At 44.3% G+C, this 16,014-nt stretch overlaps 1 protein-coding gene across 2 annotated transcripts in view; it reads right to left on the bottom strand.

The window, feature by feature from the left end:
• wnk1b (WNK lysine deficient protein kinase 1b) overlaps nt 1-16,014 on the bottom strand; it is a 101,556-nt gene that overhangs the window by 12,718 nt on the left and 72,824 nt on the right. The window contains exons 16-30 of one of the 2 annotated variants that reach the window (XM_080757731.1): nt 15,615-15,762; nt 15,325-15,441; nt 15,064-15,165; nt 13,959-14,010; nt 12,541-12,666; nt 8,378-9,503; nt 6,178-6,494; nt 5,945-6,003; nt 5,467-5,523; nt 4,485-4,568; nt 4,276-4,312; nt 3,597-3,673; nt 2,532-2,801; nt 1,828-2,099; nt 1,554-1,629 (exon numbers count right to left, since the gene is read on the bottom strand). In XM_080757731.1, coding sequence (XP_080613857.1) covers nt 1,554-1,629; nt 1,828-2,099; nt 2,532-2,801; nt 3,597-3,673; nt 4,276-4,312; nt 4,485-4,568; nt 5,467-5,523; nt 5,945-6,003; nt 6,178-6,494; nt 8,378-9,503; nt 12,541-12,666; nt 13,959-14,010; nt 15,064-15,165; nt 15,325-15,441; nt 15,615-15,762 — 2,920 coding nt within the window. Of the gene's footprint in view, nt 1-1,553; nt 1,630-1,827; nt 2,100-2,531; nt 2,802-3,596; nt 3,674-4,269; nt 4,313-4,484; nt 4,569-5,466; nt 5,524-5,944; nt 6,004-6,177; nt 6,495-8,377; nt 9,504-12,540; nt 12,667-13,958; nt 14,011-15,063; nt 15,166-15,324; nt 15,442-15,614; nt 15,763-16,014 lie in introns of both variants that reach the window. The other variant, XM_080757732.1, reaches the window with a different exon arrangement.

Here is a 16,014-nt window from a genome sequence, read left to right as displayed (position 1 = left end):
AGGAAAACTGCAGCCGAGAGTTCGGTGGAATACATTGGACTCAATGAGAGCCAGGTGGACCAGCTTATAAACAAACTGCGACCTTTGTAAAAAAAATACTCGGCCCAGGAAAGTAAAAGAAGACACATTGTTTCCTGCTGTGTTTCTTTTGGATGTGTACACTGTATAATTATAACAACCTGTGATATGTCTTCCTTTATATTCCTGAACCGATTAACTGACAACGGACACAGTCGTTCAGATATAGCATTTGTTCACAAGCTGGTCCAGCCGGCTCTCATTGACTCCAATGTATTTGTCACCGAACTTCTGGTTCCAGTTTTGCCTCCCAAGCGTGTCAATGGATGCATATGGACTGTCTGTACCTTCTTCTATCATAGCCTTGGGTTAGGGATAGGGTTAGTTATACCTTCTTCTATCATAGCCTTGGGTTAGGGATACTAGAGTTAGTTATAATGGGGCCAGGCGGACAAACGTAACGTCGGCATAATGGGCCGTCCGAATAATGGGCCGTCCGAATAATGACATGGTGACACCGATCAGATGAAACGCATCGCTCTACCCTCCCTCGACAGCCCATTCATGAAACACTAAAGTCACATCGGATTGTATTAAATGAAAATAAACAGACCAGTATTGCAATATTGCATTGCAAAATCCATTTCCAATGATAACAATTAATACAGGTATTATACAGCACCTATAGCATTTATTGTTTGCGGCTGCATAGCTTTTACACATCAAAGGATATGCCCGGAGGGGCGGACATGTACCCCACAGCAACAACTTATTTTACCTTAGCACCCCCACACACACACACGCACACACACACACACACACACACACACACACACACACACACACACACACACACACACACACACACACACACACACACACACACACACACTAAAATTGCCAATTTGAGCAAAAGTACTGATTTACTTAGCTGAGGGAAAATACTTAAAAGTAACTAAAGGGAGTAAAAAGTAACTAATGTGAGTAAAATGTAACAACCACATACGAGAGATTCAGCGAGTAGCAGGCACAGTTTTCCCCGCCATAAAACGTAGCCTAGGTTAATTGTCGGCAAGCGACAAGTGCCAAAATACGTAGGCTACGTTAATTCAGTTGTATAAAATGTTTTGATACGATCTAGTGGAAAGGCTACTCATATTAGCTTCCGATGGCTATCTGTTGTTGGCCATAAGACTGGAGTGCGCCATCTTGATTGCACATACTTTCAGTCGCTTTAGACTCCAAATCCCCCTCCCAGGTGGCATTTCTGGTCAACACTTATTGCACAGAGCCTAGCAGTCGCAGTAATGGCGCCGGCCTGTACTACTCATCAGCTAGTGAAACTTCAACAACCGATCCGACAACACACACACCATTCAGTCAACATCCGATTCCGGTCGCGGTGTTTTGGATCTTCAAAATAAGGGTTGAAGGGGTGGATATCCTGGCATATAGTAATCATTCTTTAATTAATCCTGGCGGGGATTGTGTTAAACTGTCACTGAAATTACCTTTCTAGTTATTATCATAATTACCTTCCCCAGCTTGGTGAACAGACCGTCAATCTCCTCTCTCTGTTTGCTGTGCAGCGCCTGGAGCTCACGCATGTGTCTGACATGGGACGGACAGACAGACGAGATAAATAATGAAAATAGCCCTTAAAGATTCATTTAAATACGATCATCATTACGACATACAGAAGTGGAATGCAGCCAAGAAGAGAAACTGCTCTGATAAGGACATATTATTATATATTAACGTGCAAGTCGAAGAGAAGAGAAGAGAAGAGAAGAGTAGAGAAGGACCTACTTTTCTCGGAGGCGGTTCACCTCCATCTTGAAGGCCTCGTCCTCAAACTCGGAGTCGTCGTCGCTGCTGGCGGAGGAGGTGCGGTTGTTCTGACTGACGTAGGAGCTGATGCTGTTCTGACTGACGTAGGCGGTGGGTTTGTTTTTACTCTCCGCTCCAGCAGCCCCGTTAGCAGCAGCCTGGGGTGGATGCAGCTGCCCGGCCCCGGCGCTCAGCTCCTGCGCTCGGCTGACGGAGAAGCGGCCGACGCGGGCCTCCGGCTTGGTGATGACCTGGAATGAAAGAGCGACAGCGAGCCAAAGAATGAAAGAAGGGAAGACAGGAGAACATTCACATGCAACGTGAAACCGTGATCCCATACCAGCGATTTGTTGCGTTTCTATACCTGATGCTCTCCTTTTCATTACTTCTAAACCTACTGTGCACATGTCACCGTGATTTTATATACCCCCTGCTTTTTTGTATTATGCTGGATACAATCTGCACAAGTTCCATAGTGCCATTCGTTTTGCATGGCCGGACAACTATTCCACAATCTCTGAATGCTATATATACAGTAGAGTCTGGAACTACTGTACGAGCTTGTAGGTCTGCTATTTTTGAACGACTGACGTAGAAGACATTTTTTGAATCTGATCTCAGGTCAGAATGGATTAAATCAACTACTTGGAAGTGTTTCCACCCCTACAGACAGGAAGGAGTACCTGGAAGCGTCCGATGACGGTGGTCTGGGGGCAGGGGGGCCGAGCGGGAGGACCGTCCACCACATCACTTCCTCTCAGAGGAGGCGAGGGGGGCGTCCTGGTGAGTGTGACATCACTTCCTCTCAGAGGAGACTTGCAGGGCTTCCTGTGCAGCGTGTTGTCTGGACTGGAAGGAGCAGACGAGGACGAGGAGGATGAAGACGATGAGGTAGTGGAGGATTCTGTGCAGGACGGACGCTGGACTGGACACACTTCTGGTGCCAATGATACCTGACGATGGAGAGACAGGGTGAGAGAGAGAGAGAGAGAGAGAGAGAAATTAGATGTCACACGTTTAAAGGAGCACTTCACCCATTTGCAACCTTATTTTCATATAATTGGTTATCATGCGAATTACCCTATTGTGCTGAATATTTCCAAAGGAAATATCATTAAAAAAACGGGATCGTATTATATATAATCAGGGGCTAGACTACTTGACATTCAATGTTCTTTTTCCAACAAATGAGTTGAAAAATGGGGGTCGTCTTATAATCAGAGTCGTCTTATATTCGGCACAATACAGTATAAGGCAGCACCATTTCTGTCTGCACACTCTTTGTCCCATTGGTGGAATGTGGACAGTTCAGCCAGACAGCGGATTCCAAGCAGCTTTTCAGCCTTTCTCTTCCTGCAAAGTAAGCATTTTGAAATATTGTTTGTTAAAATCTTGTCTGAAGTGTCCAAACCGTCCACAGACCTCCGAGACACAGAGTGTGACAGAAACGGTGCCATCTTATGAGCATTAGTGAAGACCAATTATAATATGAAGATAAGGCAGACACCTCTGGTACTGTAGCTTCGTCATTACAGGGTCTGTCTATGGTCTGTTAGAACTGAAATACACAGAATTTAGTTTGAAACAAAACCACAGAAAGCTGCGAAAATAATTCAGCGGGGCTTCAGAATGTAACGGCAAACATTGGACACTGGAAGACGGGCAGACACTAGCAACTAAAATTAAATGGAATGGAATCTTCCAGTATACAACTTCACACTTTAACCCAAAGATACATTTAAAATTACCTGGAATCTTCCCAGTTTGATCCCAGTAGTAGGAGGAAGAGGTGGAGGGACCGACTCTTCATCGAAAGAGAAAGGAACTGAAAGACAGACAGACACATATTTAGACAGAAACAGACAACAGTACAGTTCCACCAACCAATACATGTGAATTTGATGCAGGGGTTAAAAAAAACAGCCAGTAATAAAGCTAAGACTGCTTTGGAAAACAATACGGGGTATGCAAATGCAAAAAGTGAGTAGCAAATCGAGTGGCACAGTGAGTGGCATTAGTGAGTATAACGTCATTTAACGTTGTTTAATGCAATCAGATGCAAACCTTTCTGTTTGGTGTATGGGCTGTCAAGGCCAGAAAGTCGTTTTTTTTCACAATGTATACAAATCTTTTGAGTGTATATACGGCTGAAGTGGTCAATGCGTGTGTTGTAATAATAATCCAAATCTACAAAGTAGCAACTAAAAGTTTCTAATAATTGTAGTGGAGTAAAAGTACAATATTTTGTACAATAAGTGGAGTAGAAGTTAATGTGTTGCAAATCGTGAAATACTCCATTACCTCAAATCTGTACTTAAGTACAGTAGGCTACTTGAGTAAATGTTCATTTCCACCACTGACTATAAGTATACACAGTACATACAGATTAGAGATACAGTACAAAGACAGACAGATACACACACATACTAGGTGTTGGTCCTGAAGGTGTGCCAGTGAAACAGGCCTGTAGACAAAAGAAAAGACAGCATGTTTAACGGCACAAAATATAACCATACAATTATATAGTGTTGTCCAACTTCACCGTATTGAATTGCTTCTACGAGATTGCTCGCTGTGACTGTTCAAGCACACTGTGTGTGTGTGTGTGTGTGTGTGTGTGCACTTCAAGCACTTGCCTGGGTGTGCGTGCTAACAGGGACTGTCTCTGGGCTTAAGGCTCTTCTCAGCTGGGCGTCCAAGTCTTCAAGAGGCTGCTGTGACTGAAAACATGCACGTACACACACACACACACACACACACACACACACACACACACACACACACACACACATCAAATACAGAGTACTTTACAGTACCACCCGACTGACTGTCTGTCTGTCTGTCTGTCTGTCTGTCTGTCTCCCTGTCTACCTACTTATCAGAGAGAAAGGGAGAGTGGAGCTGTAGCTTGTGTCACCGTTAACGAAGATCACGCTTATTTCGGCTGTAATTCAATTAGTCAGATCATAACCATTGAATAATAAGATAATGGCAACCACACAGGAAAATAACAGCTGGGATGAGAAAAACTGAAAAGGCCTACAAAACAAACTGTGCTTCAGAAGAACAGAGGCCATGGTATTTAATTTACCATATCATAAAAAAAACACCACTGGAATGTCAGTAAATTATTAAATTTGTATCATCTGTACTTTTGTCAGGACAGGAGATGTATTGTACCCATTAAAACCAAGAATGCCTCCGTGTCATTTTAGATTTTACCATCTGCTATTCAAAACTAGCAGATGAACAAGGTCACAGCGTGACACTTTACTTGTGCATCTCATATTTTTGAACATTATTATTATTATTATTATTTTATTAAAGTGTGAGGAGAGCTACTGATTTAGAAGGCATTTGTAGAATCTGCGTCAGGTCTCAATGGGTTTGTTCTCTGTATCACTTGCCTACTTCTGAAAAGGCAGTATGGCTAGTGTTAGGATGATTAAGATTAAGACGATGACTAGGATTAGGAGGATTAGGATTAGGACAAGGGGGTTAGGATAAGGAGGAATAGGACTATGGTGTTAGGAGGAATAAGATGACAAGGTCTAGGGTTAGGATTACAAGATTAGGATCAGAGTTATAAAAAAGAGCTGAGAAGGCAAAGGCAAAGACCTGCAGAAGACTTGACCCTGGCAAAGAAGGCAGGAGCTCTGAGGGAGGGGTGATGGCCTAGAGAGAGAGAGAGATAGAGAGAGAGAGAGAGAGAGAGAGAGAGAGAGAGAGAGAGAGAGAGAGAGGTGGGTGGCGATAGAGTAAGACAGAGAGAAAAAGAAAGAAAAGAAAGAGTGGAAAAAAGTGGAGGAAGATATAAAGGGAAAGTGAGAAAAAGGCAGCAGAAAGTGACAGATATTGAGGGAAATAGAAAATGAGAGAGTGAGGGAGGCAAAGAGAGATTGAGAGAGAGACAGGCCAAGCAACGCACTGATATTAATCCAAACACCTAGTGACATCAACGTACTGATATGAATCCAAACACCTAGTGACATCAACGTACTGATATGAATCCAAACACCTAGTGACATCAATTTACTGATATTCTAGCAGTAGAACTATCATTCTACAAACAGTACCGTTTGGTACACAGACTCACCGGTACTCTACAAACAGGTGTTTTAGATGGAGTCGTGAAGGGTGAGGCAGCAGCTACACCTGGAAAACGCATGCACGCACACACACACACACACACACACACACAAATAGTCAGTTATTAGTTACTGAACACACACACACACACACACACACACACACAGACACACACACACACACACACACACACACACACACACACACACACACACACACACACACACACACACAACCCACCGACAGGAGCAGGCGTAGGTCCAGGTGTCCCCGTAGGACCAGGGTTGGGTGTACTGGCTGGCAGGCTGGTGGTGGGCTGGGGAGTAGGGGGGCTGCTGGTGGTTTGGTTGGAGGTGGATGGAGTCACAGACACAGTAGTGGAGGAGGAGGAGGAGGGGGAGAGGGGAGAGGAGGTACCCGCCACGGAGGCCCCCGTGCCTGGGTCGGAGGCGGGCAGTTCCCCGGAGGGGAGGTCCATGAAGAGAGAGCGGAGCTTTTTGTCCAACATGTGGATGTCATCTGCTTTGCCCGGGCACTCCACAGCCGCACCGTCACACCTGGAAACCATTCCGGATTGTTATTCGTGGATTTACGGAGGCAGTTATTTCAGTTACTCGGTTATGATTCATCAGTTCAATTACGATAGAACGCTACAGTTTGTTACAGTCCTAAAACACACAAGTGAGTTAGCAAAGTTTCGATGATTTATTTCCTCCATATGGGTTTGGTATTTAATATGTATGCAGAACATAAACCCACTAGTTAACAAAAGCCCAATTCACACTGGCAGTATCATGACACTGGCACGTTCTGATCTAGTTTCAATGCAAACTCTATAGTGATGAGCGTCTCCATGCTTCACCACTGCATCGGGATGCTCAACAGCAAAAAGCATATACGGTAGCTTCAAAGTTGAGAAAAGCTCAACTTTGCTGCTAAGTAGTGCACCAGCGTCCAATCAATCATAGTCCCCCTCTTCCCCATTTCTCCACCCACCAGGGGCAGAATATTTCCTCCCCGTCCATCCATCTTTCCTCACTGCACATTAAAACCAGGAATTTTCGTTGTTGATTTATTAAGACATTTTTTTTAATATTGCCGAAGTTTAAACTGTGCCAGAACAGTCTCCATACAGCTTGATAGACAGCTCTCACTGTGCGTCGACTAGTCACAAAGCTCACACACTACACCTCTTGAAATGGACAAATGGAAACAAACTGCTGTATGGACCGAGAAAATGTTGCAGTTGTAGATAAATAGACAAACAACAAAATGAATTCTTATACGTACTATGCAGTGATATGCAAGATTCATATTGTACACTGTGTGTGTATGCATTTGAGTAAAAGCTCAGACATAATTATGCTTATTAGTCAGAATGACAGACTACCGGTAGTTAGAAGATTGCTTCATCCCTGTCTTCTTGAACTGCCATATTAATAGCAATGCAACATGAGGACACATATGATATCTGGAAGGGTCACACTAACCAGCTACTACAGGGGTTCTCAATGTTTTTGGCTGGGGACCCCCGGAAATGCTTTAGCCATGTCTCGCGTCCCCCTTAAACACCCAAGGGCCAACTACATTACTAAATATAACCAAACAAGCAAGGTAAAAAATGTAATAAAATAGCCTTTCTTTGACCCCTTCAGAATGAGACAACAAGGAACAAGGAATCCACAAAAAACTTCCATGTAAAAATGTCCCATTCAGGTATGAAGACGCAGGCTGCATTTGGCCCGCGGGCCACACTTTGGCAACCCCTGGGTTAACTTAAAACAGATTGCCACCGCCTGCTCTCGCGCTTGCTAGATTAGACTTGGCTAGAACCAATGTTGTAACATGTACCTCGTGCTGAATGAATAGTAAACATGCAGACTGGTCCGTCATCTTTGCTCAAAGTGCCTCGAGAGATTCCACCACAGTACATAAACCTTACATATATCTCCAGTCGCGGTGCTCCTGCACCGTATGCAGCTGTTCTGCTCCGCATGCACGCATGCATACTTGCACGTGGTGACAGGCTGTCTGTCACACATAACCTCAGACACGCCCCAATGTATTTAATTTGAAATGGACTAGACAGTTTCATGTTTCATTCTACAGCATATACAGTATCAGTGGTTCTCAAAGAGCGGTCTGGGGATCCAGAAGTGTGGGCTAACTTTGACTTCCACAATAACGAAGGCGGTCACAGCACTGACCTCTGCTGTGCAACGGTTTTGCTTATGTTATTAGCTTGTAGCTCACAGATATGATCTAATCGTGATTAGTTTGAACATCTATTCTTTTAGGAAAACAATACCGTTGCGCAACGGAGCTCAGTGCCGCCGTGACCACATTCTTTATTGTGGAACTCAAACAAGCTCAGACATCAGCTCTGAACACACGCAAGGAACAGCGGAATTGAACTGAAACTACACGGTGGCCTACTGACCTGACATCACACTCGGCACAGTGTGCGTGCGCCTGTCCAGGCAGGGCCGCGGCCTGAGGCTGACCGTGGACCAGCGTGGACTGTACGACCGGCGCAGCGGACACCGCGGGTTGGAGACCCGATGACACGGAGGTGGAGGGGGGCGGAGGCTGCGATGAGGTCGGAGGAGCCGGCTGGGGGGCAGGGGTGACAGTGGAAGAGACAGAGGAAGGAGAAGATAAGGTGGAGGGAGGAATGGAGGTAGGGATGGAGGGAGCGATGGAGGTAGGGATGGAAGTAGGGACGGAGGGAGGAACAGAGGTAGGGATGGAGGGAGGAATAGAGGTTGGGATGGAGGGAGGAATAGAGGTTGGGATGGAGGGAGGAATAGAGGTAGGGATGGGGGGAGGAATGGAGGTAGGGAGGGAGGTAGGAATGGCGTTAGGGAGGGAAGTAGGAATGGAAGGAGCGATAGAGGGAGGAATGGCGTCAGGGAGAGAGGTAGGGATGGAGGGAGCGATGGATGGAGGAACGGCATTAGGGACAGAGGTAGTGATGGAGGGAGGTATGGCGGTAGGGATAGAGGGAAGGATGGAGGGAGGTATGGAGGTAGGGATAGAGGGAGGGATGGAGAGAGGGCCAGAGACTCCTCCTTGGCTCACTGGAGTGTCAGGCAGGGACGGAGGAGTCGCGAGTGGCGGCGAGGCGGACGCCGCCGCTGCCGCCACCACGGCAGCGTCAGGCTTAGTGGCTGCTGCTCCCTGCGCCTGAGTCGAAGCCTGGGGCGGCGGGACGGGAACCGCTTGGACCTGTACCTCCTGCTGGGGCGGAGGAGAGGAGCCAGGAGGAGAAAGAGGAGTCGAGCCGGAGGTGGAGGAGGAGGGAAGGGGAGCCGGCTCTTGGGGTTGTTGGGCATTGGAACAGACGACTCCAGCCGCGGTGTCGTGCGTGGCTGCTGGAGCTCCGGCGGGCGGTAGAGCCTGTAGAGGGGGCAGGGCTGATGGGATAGAGGGAGGGGCTGTACTGGGACCGGCGTCATACTGGTTCTGTCGCAGCTCAGAGAAGGCCTGCTGAAGGCTGATGGAGCCAGCTGACTGGGACAGACCCAAGCCCTGGATGGTCCGAGATAACTCCAGAGCAGCAGAACCTATAGAAAGCACAGGGAAATATAAAGTTCAGTTTTTTGGGGATGACCAAGTGACACATTAATCAATTACCAATAGTATCGATGGGAACAATAAGGTTTGTCTTATCATATCTCATTTCTCCTTTGATTTGTTCTCATAATTATAAGCTGTGTTTTCACTGCAGTGCCAGAATCTTTCCAGCAAAAACAATTGAATGGCAGACGGAGAGACCGTTTTCACATGCCCTCCGTGGCGGCAAAAGGTCTGGTATTGCCTGAGCGACCGGATTCATTTGTTTATTTTCTAATTTGATCTTCCATATTTTCTCATGCTCTCATTGATATCTTCTCATAATCAAATTACTACATGTTTTCTTATCAAATCTCAAACCGGTAATCACATTTTATTTTTACTCATTTTACTCACTTACCTTATAATATATTTCTTATAATTTGATTTGACTGACTCAATATATTTTTTATTTCGATAGAAAGCGACTTGAAATGTCATGTCCATTCATTTGTGTGGTAAATAATGCATGGTTGGTTGCGGGAGTACAGCGTTGACAGACAACCCCTTCAACCAATCAGCGTAACAAAAAAACTGACGTCATCTCCAGTCTCCAATCAGTAAACGACACTAGCCCGGAAAGCGTAACCTGATTGGTCCAAAATCTGGACCCTGCTAATGCATGGTTGATTCGTGGGGGTAACAAAAAAAGTGACCTCATCTCCAGTTTCCAACCTATAATTGTTAATCTTCTTCTGGAGTAACCTACCTAAATTCCGCTGTGATTGGCCAAGCTTTGCATAACGTTTGTAGTAGCTAATTGGCTGTTGTTGGTTACGTAACCAATCTATGTTTTACAATCGTTTATAAAGACATAAATTCCCTTGCAGGGGCAGAAGACCAAACTATTCAAGCGTTATAGAAATTTTCAGGGAGGGGCCTATGTAAGTGACTGCGGCAACCTTTGCAATTTTTTAAAAATTGTGACTTTTCTAGTTATTCCTAATGGGGTCATTGTAGTAATCATAGTATTATGTAGTATTTTGCTACTAATTAGAAGACAAGCATTGCATATAGCTTTTTCTTTATTGCTTTTATGGCTTGACCCCGTCTTATCGGCTTACAGCTATATTTATTATTGTTGTTATTTCTGGGAAAATGTCCACGCCAGAATAGGGACACTGTGGTTCATGTGGTTAAGAGTTCATTAAAAACGACACATACTTTCCAGGTTGTTTTTCGAGCCGTTCTATAAAAGCATTGAGAGGTTTCTCTTATGTAACGGTTGAACTTTCATGTCAGTCACAAGAACGCAAACAGGATTTAACAAATTATCATATGACGTCATTTCAAATCAAAGTCACAATGTCTGTCACAACAGATTTGGACCGGGAAAATGGGGACTTTTTCCATCTTAATCATCCAATATAAATCCAATAAAAAAATGAATATACTGAATAAACTCATCTTTTCACCATGATCAATTTCTGTGTGCCAATTTGCTCGTCGACATATGATGTAAATTCTCCTTTCCTCGTCAATGGCAAATGTGTTTAAGGACAAGTTAAGGACAAAAAGTTGGATAAGAGGGGCTAACGCCTTTGAGTACCTCACTACCACACTAGCACAGGTCACTTTCACGCACTGCGCTTTCACACGTGCGGTTTCTTATTTTGAGTAATAGAAATATTGTGATACCATAATCAACTAGAAATGCACTCTGTCGAGGTGCCAACTTGCGCCTTGCACACAAGTAGGCCATGCATGGCCTACAGTACTTGTACTGCTACTAACTAATGTCTATTACAAGTGCTGTTCTAAATCTTTTAGACCCGTTATTGACCTTATACCAACCTTGAAACTTACCTTAGTTACGTCACCATCAACCACCAATAACGGTTAGTTAGTTACAGAACTTAAGTAATAACAAAATGATGTTGTTAAGTAAGTTATATTGCTTAATGAAATATAAAGGTTTTCATCTGTATCACGCAGCCCTAATGCACATGTACTGTGTCTGTATGCCTATTGACTACATGTTATGAACTAATTTAAGTGCGCAAGGTATTCAAGGTATTGACAAAAGTAGGTTTAAATTTCATTCATTGGTATATATTCTTCAAGTCTATATAGATCGTATATAGACCTATTCACTCAGTGTTGATAAATTATTCATTCACATGGTCGCTCACTGTACATTGTACAGTATGTTATTGTATAAGCCCACAACAGGCTTGTAGATCGACTAAGTTTGTTAAGTATAAATCGGGACTTCATACTCGAGTCACTTGACAAGTGTCTCTGAGATGTTATTTCTCCCATTTCATTCTCACTATTGTAACTGTTGCTGAATTTACCTCAGAAGATCAATACAGGCGTATCTGTATCTATTACTTGAAGGCAGCTCCTTGGCAGCTTATGTCAACATCATATTTGCAGTCTTTGCACAAGGTGCAAAATACACGGTGCGGCAATTTTGGACGCTCGATATTTGGTGAGGAACTTCTGGGGTATGTGAACTCGCTTATTTTTATGGTCAGATGTACCACCATCTCTCTCTGTGTGTGCCTTCGTCAGACATTGTGGAGATTTTGTTGTTGGACCGTGCAACAAGGCTGGCTCTGTTACTCGCTGAAGTAATGTTTAACACACACCGTGACCGTAGCCTTTAGTCTCGTAACGAGACCAAGCAAGCAGTGCGCCATGGTCAGGTCTGTGGCGCTGTGCTGCTCACACGGCTGCATGGGTCATTGGGTCAGGGAGGATCTCATCCCAGCCCGTTAATAGAAACTCTGTTGAACTCCTGCGACTTTGGTTTACATTGAGGAGCAGTAAGTGCCGAATATAGTGTTATTATAGCTTGCACATCCCCAAATTTGCACAGTTTTCAGATGGTATTTCGTACCTGCGCAGTGCATACTTTGACCAAGAATTGCTACGCAAAATGCGTGCATATTGGCACACACACACACACACACACACACACACACACACACACACACACACACACACACACACACACACACACACTAGTCCCACTAGTCTCACCTGACTCTGCAGGAGAGGCATGGGTGGGTGACGGAGGTGAGAAGAACTGTTCTCTGAGACGAGACTCTGGAACCGGACTAACGATGAAGCGACGACCTGCTGAATGAACTACTTGAGACTGCAGGTCTGTGGAGCGGCGGCAAGACAGACAGAAAGAGAGAGGGTGAGAAAGAGAGAGATACATAGAAAGGGAGTAGAATTGAGGGGAGAGATGGATCTTTCTTTTGTCTTTATTGATAGTACACAGTGAAGAGAGATAAGACAGGAAACAAAGAGAGAGAGAGAGAGAGTCGGCGAGTGACATGCAGCAAAGGTCCGCTAGGATCAGGGAATCAAACCTGGGACTCAGGCATCAGAGCCTATGTGGTACGTGAATTAACCACTCTGCAATATGCGTCCCCTGGAGATAATGCAGGTCACAGGAGTCATGTGGGCCTCATGCTGAGATGCTTTTCTAGACGCCAATGACATTGGCATTCCCTCGACAAGGCGGCCCATTTAAATATGGATATTGTTAAGGTGTAAGGCTTAACCCACAATGGCTGCTTGCAACTGCATGCATCAACCATTTGGATGCAAGGAGTTGTCATGGCGACCCATTGGTGTGGTTTGGGCTTTAGGCATATAGTTTTGTGAGGTTAGGGTTAAGGTTAGGCTTTAGGCATAGTTTTGTGAGGTTAGGGTTAAGGTTAAGCTTAGGCATAGTTTTGTGAGGTTAGGGTTAAGGTTAGGCTTAGGCATGGTTTTGTGAGGTTAGGGTTACGGTTAGGCTTAGGCATAGTTTTGTGAGGTTAGGGTTAAGGTTAGGCATAGTTTTGTGAGGTTAGGGTTAAGGTTAGGCTTAGGCATAGTTTTGTGAGGTTAGTAGGTTACGGTTAGGGTAAAGGTTCGATTTAGGCATAGTTAGGTTGAGGTTAGGTTTAAGATTAAGGTAAGGCAAAATTGCAAAAACACTATGCAGAAGTTGAACACATAAAGAACAAGGTAGAACTGCTAATCAAATAGACTACTGTCCAATCACAGCACCTCCTCGCCGGTTCTTGGCAAAATTGCAATTCAAGTTTGCATGACTCAAGTTAAACTGATTAAACATCTTGCTATGGGCCCACTCTTGTATACAGTACTACAGTATGAGAGGCTTTGCATAGCGGCCCCTTATTTTGCTTGCTAAAATTGGGGAACATCTTAAAACTATTTGTGCCCAAGACATGTCCACAGACGTCCTAGGAACAATCCCATTCAGTGTCTGTACACGTCTTGTTTTTTTTATTTCAAAATTTCAACAAAAGAAAAAGCGAAATCGGATGTTGCGATTTTGAAAGAATGAAAGGGCACATAATGTGTTAAGAGCGAAGTCATCAACAAGTATAATTGTATTCTGAGTGAACCATGTGTGTTTGTGTGCAGTGTGTGTTCACCTGGTATTGGTGTACATATGACAGGAATCTGCTGCTCCAAGTCACCTGGCATCTGTAGGCCAATCGAAAAGGAGATGTCAGGGTACTGTATGGACCAGTGTGGTTGAGCAAATTAGGTTTTCAATTTGTTTATAGTCTCATTGAGATGAAGGAGAGAAGAACAGAATGAGGGAGGAAACAATGGTGTAAAGTACATTTACTTAAGTACTATACTTAAGTACAATTTTGAGGTACTTAAGTATAAATAAATACTTTTACTGTGTCAAATATTGTAATTTTACTACACTAAAATAATTTGAATACTTTAGTTATTAATTACTTTTTGGGTTTGATTATTATTACAAAACATACATTAACAACAGCCCTATCAGCCCTATTTAAATTTGGACAATTTGAAAATAGCAAACTGTTAACTTGTAGACCTGCCATTGAAACTTGTGAAATGGGACAGTCTACGTAATGGGTACTTTTGGTACATTAAGTAGTTTGATTTCAATACAATTGAATTGAATTCTGTATTGCAGTATTGATACTTTTATTTAAGTACAAAATGTGGGTGGGAGGAAAGGATGGTGGGAAGAGGAAGGGAAGGAGGGAATAATGGAAACGATGAGTAGAAGGAAGGAAACATGGAAGGGAGGGAAGAGGAAAGAAAGGAAAAGAGCTAAAGAGAGACAGCTGGACAGCAAATGGGTTGAAGACAGATCAGTGTGTGTGTGTGTGTGTGTGTGTGTGTGTGTGTGTGTGTGTGTGTGTGTGTGTGTGTGTGTGTGTGTTACATGTGTTTGGGGGGGGGGGGGGCTTTACATACTATAGTAATCAATGCATGGTAGAACTGTAGATTAATTGAATTATTAGTTCATGACATAATGTCATGAACTAATAATGTCATGAACTAGCTGTTTTTAAAACAGCTAGTCCCATCCCTTGATTCTGACTGGCTGGTTTCTGTTTCGATCAGTCTATATCAATCACAGGTGTGTCATTTGCTTATACTGTGATCCAGCATATCTGTAGCTGAATGATCCCTTACAAGCACCGACCGAGCGGCCGTGCTTTAATCAAACAGTGTTGCACTGGTTGGTGCTAAATATACATAGGTTACCTGTCTGCGAGCATCTCTCCTCTCATCTGCGGTATCGATCACCTCTCTGACCTGCTCAATAAACGACTCTCTTTCACTCTCCAAGATGAACTCACTCTCCACCTATACACACGCACACACACACACACACACACACACACACACACACACACACACACACACACACACACACACAGAGTATAATTGCAACGGTCACGGTGAAACACCAGAAGAAAAAAAACACACAACATTGACATTCAGACAGACAGACAGATACTGTACCATGATATGTGCTATCTCTTCAGGGTTGTCTCCATCCAGGTCAAATCTAAATGTCACCATCTTCCTGTTGTGGGTCTCCAGCTGACATTCTGCCACTCTGTCACCTATGTTACATATCTACGCGCATGCACGCACACACACACGTGCACACACACACACACACACACACACACACACACACACACACACACACACACACACACACACACACACACACAAAATAAGAAAAAGCTCAAATCCCTAGCGTACAGCAACACGTTGTGTGTGTGTGTGTGTGTGTGTGTGCTTACGTTCAGTACGTTGAGTTTAGCCCTGCCACTTGTATCCTGTCTGGATCGACTTCGTACCGACCGCCTCTGATGTCTCTTTACCGAACGACCTTCATGACGACCTCCGGCCTCCGTACTGTCACTCTGACCTGAACACTCCGACTGACAACTAAAGCACACACACACACACACACACACACACACACACACACACACACACACACACACACACACACACACACTTTAGGCAGACACTCTTATACAGAGACAATCACCAGTGAAAGTAGTACATATGCTTCACCCATTAAAACCGGGAAAGCATCCGTATGATTTTAGAGTTTTGCGTCGAGTATTCAAAAATAGCAGATGTACAAGCTCACAGACTTCTATTTTTCCAAAGCCCACACGGCCAAAGACGACT

Source organism: Protomyctophum bolini (genome assembly GCF_963924005.1).
Source record: "Protomyctophum bolini genome assembly, chromosome: 23".
Classification (NCBI taxonomy): Eukaryota; Metazoa; Chordata; class Actinopteri; order Myctophiformes; family Myctophidae; genus Protomyctophum; species Protomyctophum bolini.
The sequence above is the reverse complement of the archived record's forward strand: the minus strand, read 5'-3'. Positions and strand labels throughout refer to the sequence as shown.